At 37.1% G+C, this 18235-nt stretch overlaps 1 protein-coding gene across 1 annotated transcript in view; it reads left to right on the top strand.

Annotated features, from left to right (window-relative positions):
• Positions 1-18235, top strand: part of CRIM1 (cysteine rich transmembrane BMP regulator 1) — a gene marked incomplete at its 3' end in the record, with an annotated part of 162389 nt that overhangs the window by 109824 nt on the left and 34330 nt on the right. The window contains exons 6-7 of the mRNA XM_079532835.1: positions 5418-5600; positions 6921-7118. Coding sequence (XP_079388961.1) covers positions 5418-5600; positions 6921-7118 — 381 coding nt within the window. The remainder of the gene's footprint in view (positions 1-5417; positions 5601-6920; positions 7119-18235) is intronic.

The raw sequence follows: 18235 nt of genomic DNA, 5'->3' as shown, positions 1-18235 counted from the left end.
ACAAACTTAAGTAAGTAGTAAATGGAACATTAACACTAAAGGAAGGTAATCTTCATATCTTTTTGAAAATAGGCTCAGTATTTGTAGGGTGCATTTTGTTTTTTTCAGATTTCTTACTTCGCAGAAAACCTACTGCTAAGCATTATTGTATAGCTATAATGCCAAACCACAACCTTGTGTTAACTGATTTGGGTCTTTTTCCTGCAATTTTAAACTTCTCTCATGCATTGGAGGCAGATCACAGGTGGGCTTGTGATGAATGATGAGCTACGGCAGTTCTTTCAACGGTGCTGAGATTTTTGCAGGTGCTTGTGTCCTACTGACATGCCTAGAGCTAAACAGATTACAGCATGTACTTTCTAGTTTGGTAGATTGACAGAGAGTACTGATATTTAATTGTATTCCTCTGTTACATAGGGCATGGTTTGTTTCCAGGAGTTGCTTGGCAATTTTATGTACAAAATTTGGCTCAACAAGGAGATTTTAGAGTACTGCCACAGCACTTGGTGGCCCCAGCTCCTCCTTTGGCTGTCCAGGTGGATTTCTGTGCTACATCTTTAGCTTACTGCATGATGCTAAAAAGATTTTTTCTGGAAGGATATATAGATAAAAGGAAGACAGCCTAGAGGAAAGCCAACAATCAGACATTTAGAAGCATAAAGTCATACAGCAAAAATAAAAACTGAAAGGAATGTATGTATTTAAGCCTCAAGAGGAGGTGGAGATGGAGACACCCAGGATCAGTCCACTTAAAAGCAAATTTGCAGTTTGGGAAAAAATAATAGAAAGCATTATATATACCCAGCAGCTCTGGAGATGGGAAAAGTAATGAAACTTGGATAAGTTACATTTTTTGTGTGTGTTCTGTCTAACCTGAATTACTCTTACTGCAATTTGAACTTTGTAGCTGTTGCTGAACTGTGGTATTCTTTGGTAGTTTGCAGTTTCTTAGTTACTGATGGGCTTAAAGAAAAGGCAAGACTGGGAAGGTGTTAGGTGGAGCTGCTTCTGTTGTAGTTGTTTCTGTTGTAGTATCTTTCTGTGCTCTTCTCTCCCTGCATGGTGACTTGAAAATAAGTTTTCCTTCTCTAAAAGTGCCATAAGGTCTTGTCTAGTGTGAAAAGAAAAAGAAAAAAAAAAAGGCATCAGTATCAGCCTGTGCAACTGTCTTTCCTCTGAAGAAGTTGCTGGGTGGAGTCTGCTGGTGAGGTAGACAGTAGTAGAAAACAGTTGATGGAGATAGGCACTGTGTATAGATTAAGGCATCTGGATATGTAAGTGGTTTCTAGTGGGATGATACAGACTTCCTCTACTAGAAACCTCACTGTGTAAATCTAAATTTTTTGATTTGGTTTAAATGTGAATTTTTCAGTGTTGCAGTTTTCTATGGTTATTACACCTCAGTGTCCTTTTCTTTCACAGTCTGCAGATGCAACAAAATAACAAGAAACAAAATAATGTTTCTTTCCTTCAAATAATTACATAAAAGCACGTATAAATAATTACATTGACTCATAAATAATAGTTAACAGGTTTGTCTTAGTCCTGATTGATGTTCCTAGATGCAAGACTAAAGGACTTTGCAGAGTGGTTCCACAGATGTGTTAACAGGGAATACATTGTGCAGAGTACTAAAGTTCAAAGAGTAAGAAGCCAAATATTTTCTTCCACCTAGCTTGCTTTGTTATGTTTGCAGGTAAACAAAAGCATACAATGTGTTGCCTTCTTACATTCTATGAACTAATTCAACTGAAGTTTCTCCTTTTATTTTCTAAACTCCTTATCAGCTGAACTTTTGAAAAACAGAAAGTTTTTCAGTATTTTGTTTATATTGACACAGGGCTGAAGTTTCTCAGCTTCCTTCCCTTTCATTTAATGGAAAGTTCACAGCACTTGCACCAATTCCTTCCAGGAGTCTGGTACAAATTCTTCTGTAGACTGAAAGAATGTCCAAAGTGCTGCAACTACAAATCTTTTTGTCCTTTAAACAACAGAAAATTGTTTTGAATCTCTCTTCTTCTTCAGATGGGCTAGAAGAAAATGCCCAAACTTGCCTAGAGAGAGTTGATGCCTGAGCATCTTGTGTACTTGAAATAACCATGCACAGAATAATGCCTAGCAAAGACTGGATTGCACAACTCATACATGTTTCTGAGCTGTTCTGTAACTTTAAACAAAGATAACCAAAAATACAGGGAGTCTACAGAGGTCTGTGTAACAGCAAATTTGTTTTGGAGTAGTCCAGCCTTTAGATCTTTATTAGATTTAAGGGTACAAAGTAAAACACCATAGAAAACTGATTTGGTAAAAAAAAAAAAATTGTGTGTCTGCAGTTTGAAGATAAAGGTCTTCAGAAATGAGCACTTTCTGTGTCCACGTAGCACATGTCTGCATGTCTCAGTGCAGCTTTGACTATAGGAACTCTTGCAGGACTCAGAATATAAAGGATGGTGCCCACTGAAGCAATCTCTAGAGCAAAATTTATGCCAGAGTTTTCCTTGATTTAACTGTGGAACAGGAACTTCAATATCGAGTCAGCTGTGCCCTCTTAGTCATGCATAACTTGATATTGTAGCACAGATCTGATATCTGTCCCATCACAGTCGGTGTAAAGCCAGCCGGAACACTTCATTGTGCTGGGTCATGTCTGCTCTGCTCTGGCTCCTTCCACAGGTTTGTGGCTAACTGTCTGTGCCCAGACTAGATCTTCTGTCATAGACTAACTGATAGCTGGCAAATGCTGAAATCAGTTTCATGAATCCATGGTCTGGGCAGCTGCCTCATACCTGCTGTGTCATTCGGTAGTTGGTATCAGAAAAGGGATTTCAGTTTGCAGGTACATTTGACTGCTTGATGCTGTGCACTTCAGTCTGTTGTAACTGTTTTGTCACATGGGGAAGTTTGGTTCTTGAAGAATTTTATATGCAGCATTTTCTCCGATGCTCGAATAATAAACTCATGGTTGCCAGCCTTTCAGAAAAGGTTGTGTTTATTTAATGATAGCTTTATACTCGTTCATTCTGTCATGGCTATTATATGTTGGTCAGTAAAGCAATAAAATTACCACTGTTTTAAACAAAAACAAGTGAGAGAACTTTGAGTATCTTCCAACATACCCCACTAAAAGAAATGTGTTGGTGCAAATTCTGCAGGGATATGTTGGATTTTTTATTAGACTTTCACTTTTGTATCTGAACCTGGAGTTCTTATTATGTTTGTTCTGGCTTGACTGAATCATTAGAGTGCGCAGATCTAGCAACAATAATCCTTGTCTTATAGCTGAATGCATATGGGTAGCTCAGTAGTTTAGTGTGAATACATGTACACTACCATAAATCTTGTTTGTAAAAATATACACACAATGACATTTTATAGCATTTTTCATTGTAAGAATAAAATAGATTGTTTCCTCTCAGGAGTTACAGTTTCTTGCTTACTGTTGTTTGGACATTTTAAAAATGAATGATAATTCATGGAAGATGTATCTACTTTCCAAACTAGGCAGAAATTGAGATCTACTTTTAGAAGGAGGGGAGGAGAAAAGTAAAGAAAAAGCAAAAAAAATCTAGAAAGCTGCAATCAAAATAGTAAAGTCAGGAACAAATGGATTTAAATGCCTTCTAAGTTCTTGGCACTTTTTCCTTTTTAAGAAGGTTTTTAGACTAACAGCTTGAGCTACATAAACTTGAAATATTTTTCAAGTGTTTGTTTATGTGAATAGCTTTCTAATGAGGTCATAGCTGTTTTCCCGGACACAGTGGTATTTCCTCTTTTTACTCTTTTTTTTTTTTTTCTTTTTTTTTTTTTTTTTAACACTGCTTTCTACATTATGCCTTGAAGACTGAAGAGGCATGTAAAAATCAAAGACTGCTCAGGATAATTCCAAGTTTCAACTCTAACATTTTAGTCATATTAAATGACTTGAGACTGGAGCTCAGCATAAGTGTGAGTGCAGGGAACTACTAAGGTCACTGAGATACTTCAGAATTTTGAAGAAACCCTACATTAATGTCAAGAATAACCTATATGAAAAGTCTTCAGACTCCAAAATTAAGAAGATTCAGTAAATCCTGGATTTTTATTTAAATATTTTCATCTCCCATGTGAGATTGAGTACTAAGAACAGCAATAGAAAACCTAACCTCAAAGCAGTTATAATTATCACCTTCATGTGTCTGTTTTATGCATGTGAGTGAGCAGTCTTCCGTGTAGTCTGTGGAAAAACAATGTATGCAATTGCCTGCTTTTTAATTTTGACTTCGTGTCTGAAACAAGTTGCTTCCTTTAACTCAGATGTTTTGGTTTTGAAAATGATAGATTCATAACTACTGAACAAATAACATCTGCTTAGTGGACACTTCAAGTCTCTGTTCTCAAGTGCCTCAGGCAAGTTTCAGAAAAGATCTAGAATTTTAAGTTATTCCATAATGGAAAAGAGAAAGGAAGCTTCAGTGAGTAATATAATGATAAAACTGTGAAGTCATGACTTCCTAATGACTAATGTGGTATAGAATGTGGTATGTTATAATTGTATTTGTTCTACAGAGTCAAAACTCTTCTGTGATTCAGCTGTACAGCACAGTGTGTGCATCTGTAGCTGGCTGAACTGAACATGTCCTTCAAGTCATATCCCAAATATTTAGGAATTTTTAGAGGCTTTCAGTTTCCCCATCAGTTTGGATTGAATCATAAGTTAAGGTTCTGCTGTACAAGAAATAGTCAAAACAGACTTGCTGTTTTTTAAGAACACCAAATGACCAGATAATGGTCATTACAATGGTGATTATTTTATGTGAGGAGTACAGCAGTGAGATGACTAGCAGGGCTCCAGTTTGATTGAACTAGGAGGTGTTTGGAATTCATATCATGCAGTCCTGGAATACATATATATTTTTCTCATGAACTAACAACAACAAGAAGAAAACAACAACAGAAAGCTCATTATGTACTGGACAGCTCTAAGGCAATTTAGCCACCTGTGTATCAGAATCCTGTGGAAAGAGATTGCTCTTAAAAAACATCAGAAACTCAATTTTTAAAATATATATTAAAAAAAAAAAAAGGTATTGCTTCATTTGCTGAAATTTGAAATAGCTTCTAGCTCATCCAGAATGAAAAAGATTTACAACCAATAAAGAAAATGACTTTCCTTCAGTATTTTACTTTTTAATAAATTAGAATTCTAATTGTTAATAACTAGCTGCTCTAGAAATAAATCTGGATAGCATTTCTTCCATTGTTTAAACAGAGAATAACATATACTGTGTAGTTAAAAGAAAACATAGATTTTTTTTTTAATGAAGGAAAAGTTAGTGGTTTCCTTCTATCTGGTTTTGTCAGTAGAAAAATGAGTTTAACTCTTTACCATTTAATAATGTCTGTAAAAATCCTGACTCGTTTTTTTCTTCTTCTTTCAGAAGTGAAACCAACTTGCATATTTAACAGCATGGAATATTATGATGGAGACATGTTTCGAATGGATGCTTGTCGCTTCTGTCGGTGTCAAGGTGGTGTGTCTATTTGCTTCTCTGCCCAGTGTGGTGAGCTACACTGTGACAGGTATTATGTCCCAGAGGGAGAGTGCTGCCCAGTATGTGAAGGTACAGTACCTTTTCAATCCTTTTTTAGTCTGCTGCTTTTTTTATTTTGTCCTTTCATTGAAAATGAGTGAAGAAGTGTTCCATGTTGTTGTTCTAAAGTTTGTCAACTCCTTCTTAATTTGGTTTTTCTTTTATGTTTCTTGATATGATCTTAGACATGGTCATGTGTGCTGTACCTTTTGGGTGCCTTCTTCCCAAATATTATATAAAAGCCGTTCCTAATTTCTGCAGCAGAAATTACTCATTTAGCTAATAATTTAGCCATCACTATGCTCCAAAACAGCAGCAGTGTGTCTCTGATTGTATCTATGGCTTTGCAGCCTGCTTTTTCCACTTATTGCTCTCTGTTCAGCTGAGCAGTGTTTACAATTATAGCAAAGAACCTGGGCAGTAATCTGGCTTCAGTGTTTTTCTGTTCCTCCCTTACCCTGTTGACAGCCTGCTCATCTGCTTGTTAGGCCTGCAGTCCTCCTAAAAAAAATCCTGTGGGAAATTTCACATTGACCCTCTTGCTTATACTGGAAAATATTTGACACATCGTCTGCCAGAATACAAACAGGATTCTGGGGGAGGAAGATGAGGGCTGGCGCTGTACACTTGGATCTTGCCCTACTGCGGGTCAGGGTATGGCCACAGCATAGAAAAAGGCCTGTGGTGCATTCCTGGTCTGTGTGGTTAAAAGTAAACTTAGCAGTGACATCTCAATTAGCAAAATACATTGGGAATCTCAAGTCTCCCAACTCAAATTTCTCACTTATATATGATTAGTTTTGTTGAAATGTTTACAGTTTTCCTATAGAATCTGTGAAGTTCAAAAAAAAAAAAAAAAAGAAAAGAAAAGAAAAGAAAAGAAAAGAAAAGAAAAGAAAAGAAAAGAAAAGAAAAGAAAAGAAAAGAAAAGAAAAAGATCAGTAAATCTATGATACATTTTGTTTTGGAAAAGAAATCGTAAAATCCAAAAACTAAACATCATAAATAATATAATCCAGCCATCTGTAGGTACATTTTCCTTTTCTCGATCTGCTTGTTAAATACAAAATTTTAGTGGAAATCTTTTAAAATAGGGCACTGAGTTTATGAATGTTCAGTATAAGCTAACTTAGCATTTTCAACAGTAAATTTCAATATTGAAATATCTTATGTTGTTGCATATATTATTGTATCTCTGTATGTCACAGCATGATTCTTTCTGTTTGGTAGTGTCTTCACGTAACTTTTTAAATAATACAGAATCATGACATTGAAGCTATTCGTACATGATATTTAGGCATAAGAAGTAATGTAATATTTCTTGTTCTGTTGCAATTTCTCTTATTTCAGACCCAGTTTACCCTGTAAATAATCCTGCTGGCTGTTACGCCAATGGTCAGATCCAAGCTCATGGAGACCGCTGGAGAGAGGATGACTGTACTTTCTGCCAGTGTATCAATGGAGATCCTCACTGTGTTGCTACAGCCTGTGGGCAGAGCTGTTTGAATCCTGTCAAAGTACCAGGAGAGTGCTGCCCAGTATGTGAAGGTGAGATCTGCATTTCTTTTGTTATACTTCATACTATCGTGGCTACTTCTGACATGGTAATTCCTAATTTACTTTATAACTTTGGAGGATTGAAGTAGCTGTCACAGCATTTAACAAATTAGTTGGGGAATTAATTAGTTGGGAATAAAAATAGATAATTTTTAAATTCTAAATTACAGCATGGTTTAACTGCAAATGTATGTGGCCATATTCAGTACTCTTTTGGTCTAATATAATAATCGTTTAAGATTAGCGTTATTAACGAATTTCACTCCTGGCTTTTATTAAAGCTTATTAATAAGTATAGGAGGAATTAGAGGATCAAAATGTTCATCTACAGCTATTACTGATAATTGAATTGTTCCTAATTTCTTATTCATTGCTATCATTTAGTTACAATTCAAAATCTTTGTACAATATAACTTGAGAATGGACATAATATAGTATGAAAGAAACATTTTTTCAGTAAAGCTTATATGGGATGATTATTAGGTAGGAGATGGATCTTGATTTTTAGAGTTGAAAATGTAATTACGTTTTGTGGAAATGTGCACAGTTTGAAAAATAAACTAAGATTTTACCTTAGCTACATGGAATAGATTGCATTGTGAGGTTGTGGATGACCCCTCTCTGGAGGCATTCAAGACCAGGCTGGACGGGGCTTTGAGCAACCTGGTCTTAGGTGTCCCTGCCTGTAGCAGGGAGGGTTGGAACTGGATGATTTTAAAGGTCCCTTCCAACCCACACCATTCTATGATTCTGTGATATGCAAACACCTACCCAACCTGTGCAGTGAAAATATGAACGTTTACAAAATGAATATATTTGAAAGAATCTGTATATTTTGCAGTTGCATTTTTGGTAGTAGTTGCTCACCATGAAAAATATCAGATCACTCAGTTTCTAAATCATAATTCTAGACCTGTCTTCAGAACTGTATTCACAGAAAATAGATTATTGCAGGGGAACATGCTCAGTGAGCTGCTGCTTATTTTTCCTTTTCCATCTCTGATGGAGTGAAATAAATTTTGAAGTGAATTTTGGATAACAGTTTGTCACCCTTCTTGGGTTGCAGTATCTGTCCAAGTTCACTGAGTAGTTGCTGCTTAGGAGAAATCTGTGGGGCAGAGACTTTTCTTGTTGATTCTTTTTCATGTCAAAATTCACATCACAGGATATGAAGAAGGTGTCTGATAATGTATAAAGTCTGCCCGTGAAGTGATGAAAATAACTACTTTCACACTAAATGATGAAGAAAGTTAGCAAGTTTTAATCCCCAGTGATTCTCTCATGATGGGTATCACAGAGTATGTGCTATCACACTTAATGTGTATGTGAGTGAGCTAGGAAGCGTAGCATAGACAAGTAGATTTATCTAAGTATTTTCTGTATGTGGTGGTTTCTTCTCCAGTGGGAGGAGACAAAATGTCAGTGTGATGCAAGTGATACATGTGGTGTCAGAAAAATGGTGGGAAGCCGTCACTGGTAATGGCAGCAGTGGCAGCAACAGTCTCTGTGTGCTGAGAAGAACATGAGGCTCCTGAGGGACTGGAAAAAAGTGGGCTGAGCATGTGGACAGTTCAGATGGCAGGAGGCCACGTGGAACTGACCTGGGAATTTGAATGTCGTTTGGACGTGGAATTCCAAACAGCTTGAAATGTGTAACTTTCTGAATGCGTGTGAGGAGTTGTTACTGGACTTGCAGAGAGGGTAATAATTTAGCTGCCTCCGGGCCCTCCCAGATTCTCATTGTCCTGTGGGTGCAGGAGGAGTTGGTCAAGTGAAGGGATCCGGATCGTTTTCACTGGAGCTGCCAAGAGGGAGAGCAGGAGTATGGGACAGGCATATGGAGGGGAGAGGTGTAGCACTGCAATATCACAGGCTCTACATTGCTTTAGTCTTCAAAGCCATGGACAACCTTCCTTGAGTTGCACTGTAGTTAGCATCTGCTAGCATCCACATTCAGTTCTGTTTGATGTTTTCACTAGCATACCTGCAAACTCAGTGGAAACTGAATTAATTTCCAGACAACACAACTGGAAAGGGCCACCAGTATCTTGGAGAGCAGAGAATGAATTTGTTTGCTTTAAAGCAGAAACTGGAAAAATGTTGGCTGAATTCAACAAGAGAAAATCTACTGGACTATGTTTGGAGGAGGTTCTTCAATAGTCCTGACTCAGGGTAATTGTCAATTTCCAGGAGAAGTCTGGTGATGAATGAACAGAAATTCAAGATAGATTAGCAGAGCTTTGAGAAGGCAAGTGCCGTACTGATATTAAGGTTACAAGTACAGTTTGCAAGATGCCAAGTCTTATCTCTTTGCTATGGGTAAGTCCCTAGCTGACATACTAAGTCCTCAGTCCTTTCTTATACATTCCTCCAAAAACCATGTGGACAAACTGACAAGAGTCTGAACAGGAGTTCTGAGCATAGTTTGTGTTCTGAAAAGCACATCATAGTAGGACAGATTGAATAAATTGGGTTGGTTTACTTTAAAGGAAATTATGACTGGAATGAGAAGATAGCAACCTTCAAGTGCCTGAAAGGTTGGTGCAAAGTAAAGGCAAGCAACATATTCTGCAATATCTTCTGAAAATAAATAATTCGAGTTGCAAAAGGGAAGATGCGTATTAGAGAAAGGTAGATAGTTGTTGAGTAAAACAAAATTCCTCCTGTGGAATGTTTTGACTGAGATTGTCATTTTGCTTCATTTAGGGAACCGCATTGTTTGTATTTTCAGCCTCAGTGAGAGGAGATGCTCTCAGGAAATTGCATACATAACTGAAAGTAGTTATAATAGCTGATATGCAGTTTTCAGTGTTTATGCAGGTGATAATAGTTACTTAACAATAGTTACTTAACAATATACAGTTGTTTTCTTCTTACAGTAAGCATAGAAGTGATCAAAGGCATTTGGAAAGACCTCTGGTTACGCTATCCCCACCCTTCACTTCTTGCCGGTTTTCCAGTATAGCAATGTACATGGACTGTACTTGTGCAAGATGTGCATAGATAGAAGCCTGGGATGGGACAGAGGGTGGCTACTTCGAGGTAAGAGTGTCTGAGCAGGAGTGAGAGAAAAAGCAAGGGCCGCTGATACAGCATGAAGATAGAGAGAGAGTGCAGCATGGAGAACAAGACAGGGCAATATCAAACACTCATACTAGATGATAAGAAGCTGCAAAGCTGGTGTAAGATTGCTTTTAAAGATGAAGCCCAATGCCTTGCTAAAATACTTTGAACAGCTTTGTTCTCCCTCTGGAAATGGTTGCTTTTTCCCCTTGCAGAAAAGAGATAGTTCCAGACAAAGCCCAGATGTTTTCTGTGTCATTTCTTCCTTCATCAGCAAGCCCCTATCCTTGAGCTCTTTAGTCTACACTGGTTTTCGAGGCAGCCACCTTCTTTCACCGATCAGAGCTGGGAAAGGCAAGTTCTGTGGATCGAACACAAAGAATTAGTTTTAAGCTTCTGATGGATGTTCCTCTAGAACTTCTGTAGCTGCTGTAATGATATTGGTGCTTAGGGATTTGCTTTTGTTTGTTTAATCTATTATCTACTTAGTCTGTTTTTTCTTTCTTTGTTTTCTAGACTGTCTTCATAAAGAGCCAAGGTTTAGGTAATCACACTAGCCCTCTGTGCTTTCCTCACAGTTTTAGAGCCAATGGTCACTTACAGTGCACAGAAATCTCGAAGATAACACATTCCTACATATTTAATGAAAACAGACAGGTAGTTAGAAGGGACAGAGTGCAAAGTTTTGGGATGAACTCATACTTTGTTACTCCTGAGGTTCTTCATGGAAGCTGGTTTGGGTGCCTGTCCTATTGTAGGAAGTGGATTCATAGGGAATCAGGCTTTTGTTAGTTCTGCTTTGCCTGAAGCTGTTTGCTTCTCTTTTGGATTAACATTTGTTTTAGTTCCTAAATGTTTAAGCAGCAATTCCATTTTTAATCAAGTTTTTAAAAAATTGGATACTACTGGAGCTTCAACTAGCTATTAATGTCAATGTGTAATAGCATGTGAGTAACACCAAACAAGCTACACTGACATAAATAACCATGCCTTCCTCAGGCCATCTGCAGACAGCCATCTGCAAATAGGAGTAATAGTTGTGTTCACAGGAAGTAAATATTGAGTAGAGTATTAGGAAAATGCTTGGTTCTTTGAAAAGAAGAGAATAAACACGAGTGCTGAGAATTTGGCATCAATACCAAAAATGTCTCCTAAGAACGTTGAAGGCTTCCTACATTCCCTTGTTTCTCCCACTGGCTCAGGCTACAGATAGGGAAAACTTGCAGCCAAGTCAGTTGATGTACAGTAGTTGGCTGTTACCCAGTGAGTCATTCTGCGTGAAAGCTCTCAGGTACAGGTGGAAGGTTTCCAGCATAAGCTATGAATGAGAAATTAAGTGTTAGACAAAGTCCCCTCAGAGGACTTTCATGAATAAGGAGTGCATTACTTCGCTGTCATAATGGCTGACACTTTATCTTTGCAGAAAGAAATTAACATTTTCATCAATAAAGGGCTCCAAACTGTAGCTGAGAAGTAATTCAGTTCAGTTCCTTTAGTGTGTCCAACACATAATTAAGTAAAAAAAGGCACCATAGTCCCATGAAAAGAAATTTGATTCATTCACGATGAAGTCAGTAGTAGAGAACAGTGTTCACTGGCATAGGATTTGGACCCAGACATCTACTTAGAGCACGAAGTGCAAGTTATTGTTCAGTGTCAGCACTGTAGGTCTGGGTGGGTCTTTTCATCAAAGTCAATTAAGAGATTCAAATGCAGTGCTGTAGAGAATTGAGCTTCCTTTTGCCAGATCATGATTTAGTACAGCTTTTTTAGGCAAGACAAGACAGTAGAGATTGTTTAACCATGCAGCCCAGGGTGCCCTGAGAGACATTCTGCTAATAAAAGTCTTTGCATTTAAGAAAGTCAGGAATGCTAGACAGATATAAAATAATCTTTTCCTTCTTTTCAGTGATAAAGTTCATTAGAAGATGGCTATTGAAAGGATAAATAATCTGGGGATCCTAGTGAATATGTATATATATCTCAATGCAGCTAAGGATTTCTTGCGTTTTAAGAACCGTATGAATCATCTAATTAATTCTTTTCAGTGCCTACAGCTTTCATTTGGCCCAGATACACACTAATTTAGTGTGTTGGTAACACCACCTCACAATGATAACTGAATGGCCTTATCTAGTTGGACATTTCTTTATGAATAAGTTTAATTGATTCTGCTTTAATAGATGTGGTAATTTCTCAGTGTCATTTTACTTTGGGTTGTCAAAAAAACAAAGCTCATGAGTATTAACATCTATTAGAAGGGAGTCCGTACCTAAAAACTGGACAGATGATTGCACCAGATAAAAGCTTATAAGTTAGCATCTTGTAGTAGAAAGTTTGTGAGTATTTTGGTTGCATCACTGCAGAAAAGACCCCCTCACACACACGTAGCATTGCTTCACAGGAGGCTTCTTCAAAGGAACAATAAAATGTCTTGGATTATAATAGTTGCTTTTGAAAAAAACAAAGCACTTTGAGGTTAAAAATAACATTTGAAATTAACAGTCTTTCTGCCACAGTGAGCCATGTGTTTGGAAGTATTAATGAATATATTAATGAATATATTTTCCGTTACTTCTGTGTGATACTAAAATAGATTTGCATCGTAAATCTTTGCATACATTTTACATTATGTAATAGTTAAACACTGATAGTTAACACAGACAGCTAAACACTGGGGGGGGGGGGGGGGAAGAATCCTGCAAGTCATTAGGGATTTCAAGCCCAGGAAGGAAATTCTCTTGTTCAGGACTTGGGACTGATATTTTTCATGTAATGGACTGGAGGGGCGGGGAGGCCTGGAATGCTAACTATGAGGATGGAAAACATTTAGTCACTCTTGGAATGATATGAATGTTTTTACAGGAAGCTTAAGTAAACACACATGCTGCTGCTTAGTAGGCTGCAGTTAACTTTTTTGGACTGCGGACAGAATTCAAACAAGTATATAGACTCTAACGAAAGGCTGTTGAGCAGCACACCCTGCAGGACCAGTTTACAGGCAGTTACTGGGTAAAACGTTTGGTACAGAGCTAGACTGCTGCTCACTCACACTTCTTAACTTTTATAGTAAACGCTTGAATGCATTGAATCTATATTTCTGTAAGTCTGTTGGCATTGGCATGGTAGGATCGGAGCATCTTAATCCTAATATGCAGCTTGCGGTATAAAATGCTACAGAAGAGGGAGCTGTTTCACTTTCCCCAAACACAGGCAGGCTTTTCATTGCTGCTATTGGTGGTCTTTGTTGTGTAGAATGTGATTTTGACTCATTTTTCCTCCCTCCCTCCCCTAGAACACATTTCAATTTCACACGCTCTATGAGATGCTGAGATTTCTAGAATCCTGTTCTGGTCCACTACATTGGCTAACTCTTTCTCCCAGTGTCTGAGGACCCAGCACTGCTGAATCTAAATGTACTGCTATTTTATGTGGGTTGCTTCTCTGGAGATAAAATCACATTGAATTAAATGCATGCACCTCAGAGAGTTATATTTTGAGTTTGCAGCTGTGTACAATGAGACTTCTATGTAAAATTTCTTACTGTTGTCCCCCCAATTAAAAAAAAAAGTAATAATAATTTTCATAATTATTAATTATGAATATTTAAATAAAATAATGATTAATTATGAGTTAATTATTGTTAAACGTACTGGTAATATCAGTGGTTAGAATTTACATGTGGAGTTTTGGGGGAATTATTTTTTTTCCACTTATACTAAAAAGGACTCCTTGTGGTCAATACTTTTGATCCAACGTGGAAGAAAAAAAGAAAAGTATAAGGGTTAATTTGAAAGTAATGCCTCCTGTGTTACTTTGTTGGCCTACTACATCAGAAATGAACGTTGGTGGATTAAACCTTCCCACCAATATTCTGTTACTGTTGTTGCCATGTGACAGACAGTAGTAGAGGGGCAGACTGACAAAATGGTGTCTGATGTGTAAGTGGGTATGTAGCAAAGGGGTATCACTGAATTCCTCCGTGTGGAAAAAATGGCACCCATTGACATCAACATTTCCAGAGACCAAACCGTGGATGTGAGCACAGTGAGGCTGTGGTTGGTGCAGTAGGAGTAGGTTTCAGCAGGAATGATGGTGACAGTGTGTTGCCTCTGCTGGTGCACTTTTATGAGTGCAGCATGCAAGCTCTTGTTAATCATTGGCAAAAAATGCATAGCTAGTGGTGGTGACTGTGTTGAAAAGCAGTGTTTTCTAGCTGAGAATTTGCTCTATCCACTACTTTTATTGTGTTCTTTGTATCTGTTGCAATTTTCATGGAAATAATTAGCAGGCATTATTTCAGGGCAATGTACATTCATTGTAGTGCTTACAACTAGACATAAAGCTTTTGTGCTGTTCTCTGAAAATCTGTTTCCATGTTCCAACTTTTTTAATAATACACACAAGAAATTAATCAGTTTTATCTAGATGCCTCTAGCAAAAGCATTAACTGGTTCACATTAGTAAAATGGGAATATGAAAGATGATGCTGAGCAGTTCTAGCACTGAATGCTAATGTATACAATCCCACTTCCCATGCTATAGTTATGGCATTTAAATTTAGGATTATTTTCAGGTCTGTGGCTTTTTGTACTGTGTGACCATTAGATATAATAGGGAAATTTGAATTACTATTGATATGAGCTTGTATGTTGAAATTATTTTGGTTACAAGTAAGCTTTTTGAAAGTACAAATGTTTTCTTTTTGAAAATCACTAGCAGCTTTGTCTTCCAGTTGCATGAGCAATAATCTCCAAATAATTCCTCAAATTACTTGTTTTATAGTCTAATACATTTGTATTATATAGTAACTGTCAACACTAACATCTGAAAATTTGGTTTTATACATGATAATAATGGTCAGCATACAAGCATTGAATAAATACAAATAGGATACAAAACAGTATTTTGGGGGGTTCCAGGGACGAAATTTTATATTGTCTATTAAAGTAAAAATTGTCTGTTTGGTAAAGATTTTTTTAGTTTTTTTTCTCTTTAATTCCTGTGTAATCTAGGTACTTGTGTAGTAGTTTGTAGTCTTTCAATGAAATTGACTAAATGCATTTTTTTTCATATCCAGAGAAGACCTTTTTGAAAGGTAATTTTTAACCTCTATAATAACGTATCTGTAGAGCTTACAGTTTCATAGTTTTGATTAAGTGTATTTCTGTCAGACTGACTGAAATGTTTTTGCTGATGTTTGCTGATTGGTTTCCGCCAATTCCACCAATACTAGTTTTATATAGATAAAAGTGTATATAAAAATGTAACCAGGCAAAAAAAAAAAAAAAAAATTACTTGCAGCTTCACAGTCTTAAAACATCTTCTCTTTTTCTGATTTTTTTTATATGTGTGTACTTGTAGTCAACCCATAGTCTGTTGTTCTTGTTTATTATTATGGCATATGCAAATAAGTCTCTAGCATGTTTGGGAAACTACACCAAATGTTGGTAAGATTTGTTAGCTTTCAAGCGTATATGCTTAGAGTAATACTGAGTCAGACTGCACAGGGAGCCGCAGATGAAGTGATTAAGAGAGGAAATCAGTCCGCTGGATCTGTTAAGTTGGAATAATCACTGTGCTTGAATCAAGCAAAGTAATTTAATGAAGGTGTTTGATTTATGCTAATGTCTTCTACTTCTACACTTCTATGTCAAAAAATAATACTTTTATTGTAATAGTAGTTTTTTTGCTATTTTGAAAGAACAACATTTGCAAGTGGAATTAAAATCTGGGCTGATTCAGTAGTGTCAAATATCTGGCCTCTTACATTTCTAATTATTTTGTGTTAAGATATACAGATTTCTAAGGGTCAATTAGAAGCCAAAGTTTTGTTGCTATTAAATTCATATTTAACAATGTCAAATATAGCAACTTGAACATTAAACAATATGCAGAAGAAAAAAAAATTAAATATGATTACTTCCTTAATTAAAGCCAATTTTGTTAAAGCCTGGAGTAGAAATTTCCCTGATGTGGTTTTACTGAAAGTGTGAAACAAAGCCTGTTTTGAGTTTAAATACTGCGTTCCAGATTAAACAAAGCAAAGAGCTTGTTTTAAGTACTTTCATGTCATACTAATAATAATGGGCTGAAGAAGCTGTTCATAAGGTATTAGCATAAAGATGAACTATAAGATGGCGTTGTTTAAAGGTGGTTGTGGCTGTCAGCAAATAACATTATGTAGAGAATTTCTGTGTTTTAACTGCCTGGAAGAGATTTTGCTTCTTGAATAGAAAGCTACTTCTTATGTCATTGCATAGATTTCTTTACTGAGTAAGGAAGACAATCTGTAGTTGGCGAAGGAATACAGAAACAATTAGAAATCAAAATATTTATTTGTGGATTTCACTTTCTTGATCCACCAAGGATATTACTGCTTTCACTAGAGATGTCCTGAGTTGAAGTTCTTAGAATCATGCAAGTTGAAAGGACCTCTAGGGATTATCCAGCTCTATCTCCTTCTCAAAGAAGGTCCAGTTACAGCAGGTTATTTGGGACTTGTTCTAATGAAGTTTGGAGTATTTTCAAGGATGAAGATCCCACAAGTTCTTTAGCACTCCATCACAGAGTTTGACCACTCAGTTTAAAAAGAAGAACAAAACAACTTGTATCAATTGTAATTTCTCTTATTTACATGTGTGTTTGTTGCTTGTCATCATCCCCTTGGCCACCCCCAAGATGAACTGGGCTGTCTATTCTCCTATTACAAAGTTTCAGACAGCAGGAGAATCACCCCCTTGCCCTCAAGCCCCAGTCTCTCATCCTCTCCTCTTACACCACCTACCCCAGCCCCTGACCAGCATGGTGACCCCATGCTGGACTTCTCTGGAACATCAGCCTTTCTCTTACTAAGGAGGCCAAAGCTGGACATTACACCAGGTGTGGACTCACAAGTGCTAAACAGAGAAGCATTGCTTCCCTGGAACTGCTTGCTTTGCTCTCACTGGTATAAGTTCTCTTGTCCTTCACACAGACCAAAACTGAACACTTACTGCTCTCTTACAATACACGTGGCTTTGCTGTGATACAGTTAAGTGGAATCCCACTTCTTTTGTTGATATGAACTCAATACCCAAAGTTCAAATTTTAAACATTTTAAAGGTGTGATAGGCAAATGTGTATAACTGATATCAGCCTTAAGGGGTACTTCTATCTTTTTTTTCATCTCACTTTATAACTAACTAAAGATTGCAAATGCAATCTCCAAAGTTGGAAGAAAAAATGACATCTTCAACGAAATGTTCATTTTTGACATTCATATGAAAAACTGAAGTCAAGAAGGCTGCTGCAGATGGTCTCAGATTCGTTTTTGCTTTTATTTTCCAGGGCTTCAGCAATCGTCAATGAATTTGTTTTCTTTCTTTTTTCATTAATTTTAAATGTTCAAACTGTATGTATAATAAAATTCTAATCCTTAGAACCTTTTTCCCTTGCTGTCACTGAAGCATGGGTAAATCAGTTTCTGTCAATTTCTGAATACTTCAGCCAGGCATTACCCTAGTACTCATCCATGTATAACAAGATCTGTGTATGGCAGTGGCTGTTGCTTCTGTCAGAGGCACAGTACAAAACTTAGATAGACTATCCTGTCCTCTTCTATATATTTCACATTTTTAACAGAAGAAAATGGTTTTTCTGACAACAGCTGTGTCATATCACTCATAGTAGAAGTGGAAGGTCTCAGAAATCAGAAAATAGCAGAAAGGAATGCTTTGAGGATTGGTTAGAAAATTGACGGTGGCAGTATGGTCTTGTTCCACCTTGACAAATTTCCTTGTTTGTGACATTCAAGTTTTGTGGCATTATTGCTAAGGTGGTCCAGAAAGACAAAGCCAGTTCCGCTATTGGTGGGATACCACTGTCTTCCTGCAAAGCACTTTGACTTCAAGCTAGGATGACTGAGATCGGGGATTTGATCACGCACTGTAAAGTTTTCTCAGTGGGTCAGCCTGACAGTCCACGAGCAGCTGGAATATCCACTGTGGATTTTATGACTTCTGAAGTGACTTCTAAGTAAAATGTCAGATACAGAACTGTGTTGT

This window comes from Tetrao urogallus (genome assembly GCF_951394365.1).
Source record: "Tetrao urogallus genome assembly, chromosome: 2".
Taxonomy (NCBI): Eukaryota; Metazoa; Chordata; class Aves; order Galliformes; family Phasianidae; genus Tetrao; species Tetrao urogallus.
This window is presented reverse-complemented; position numbering and strand designations above follow the sequence as displayed.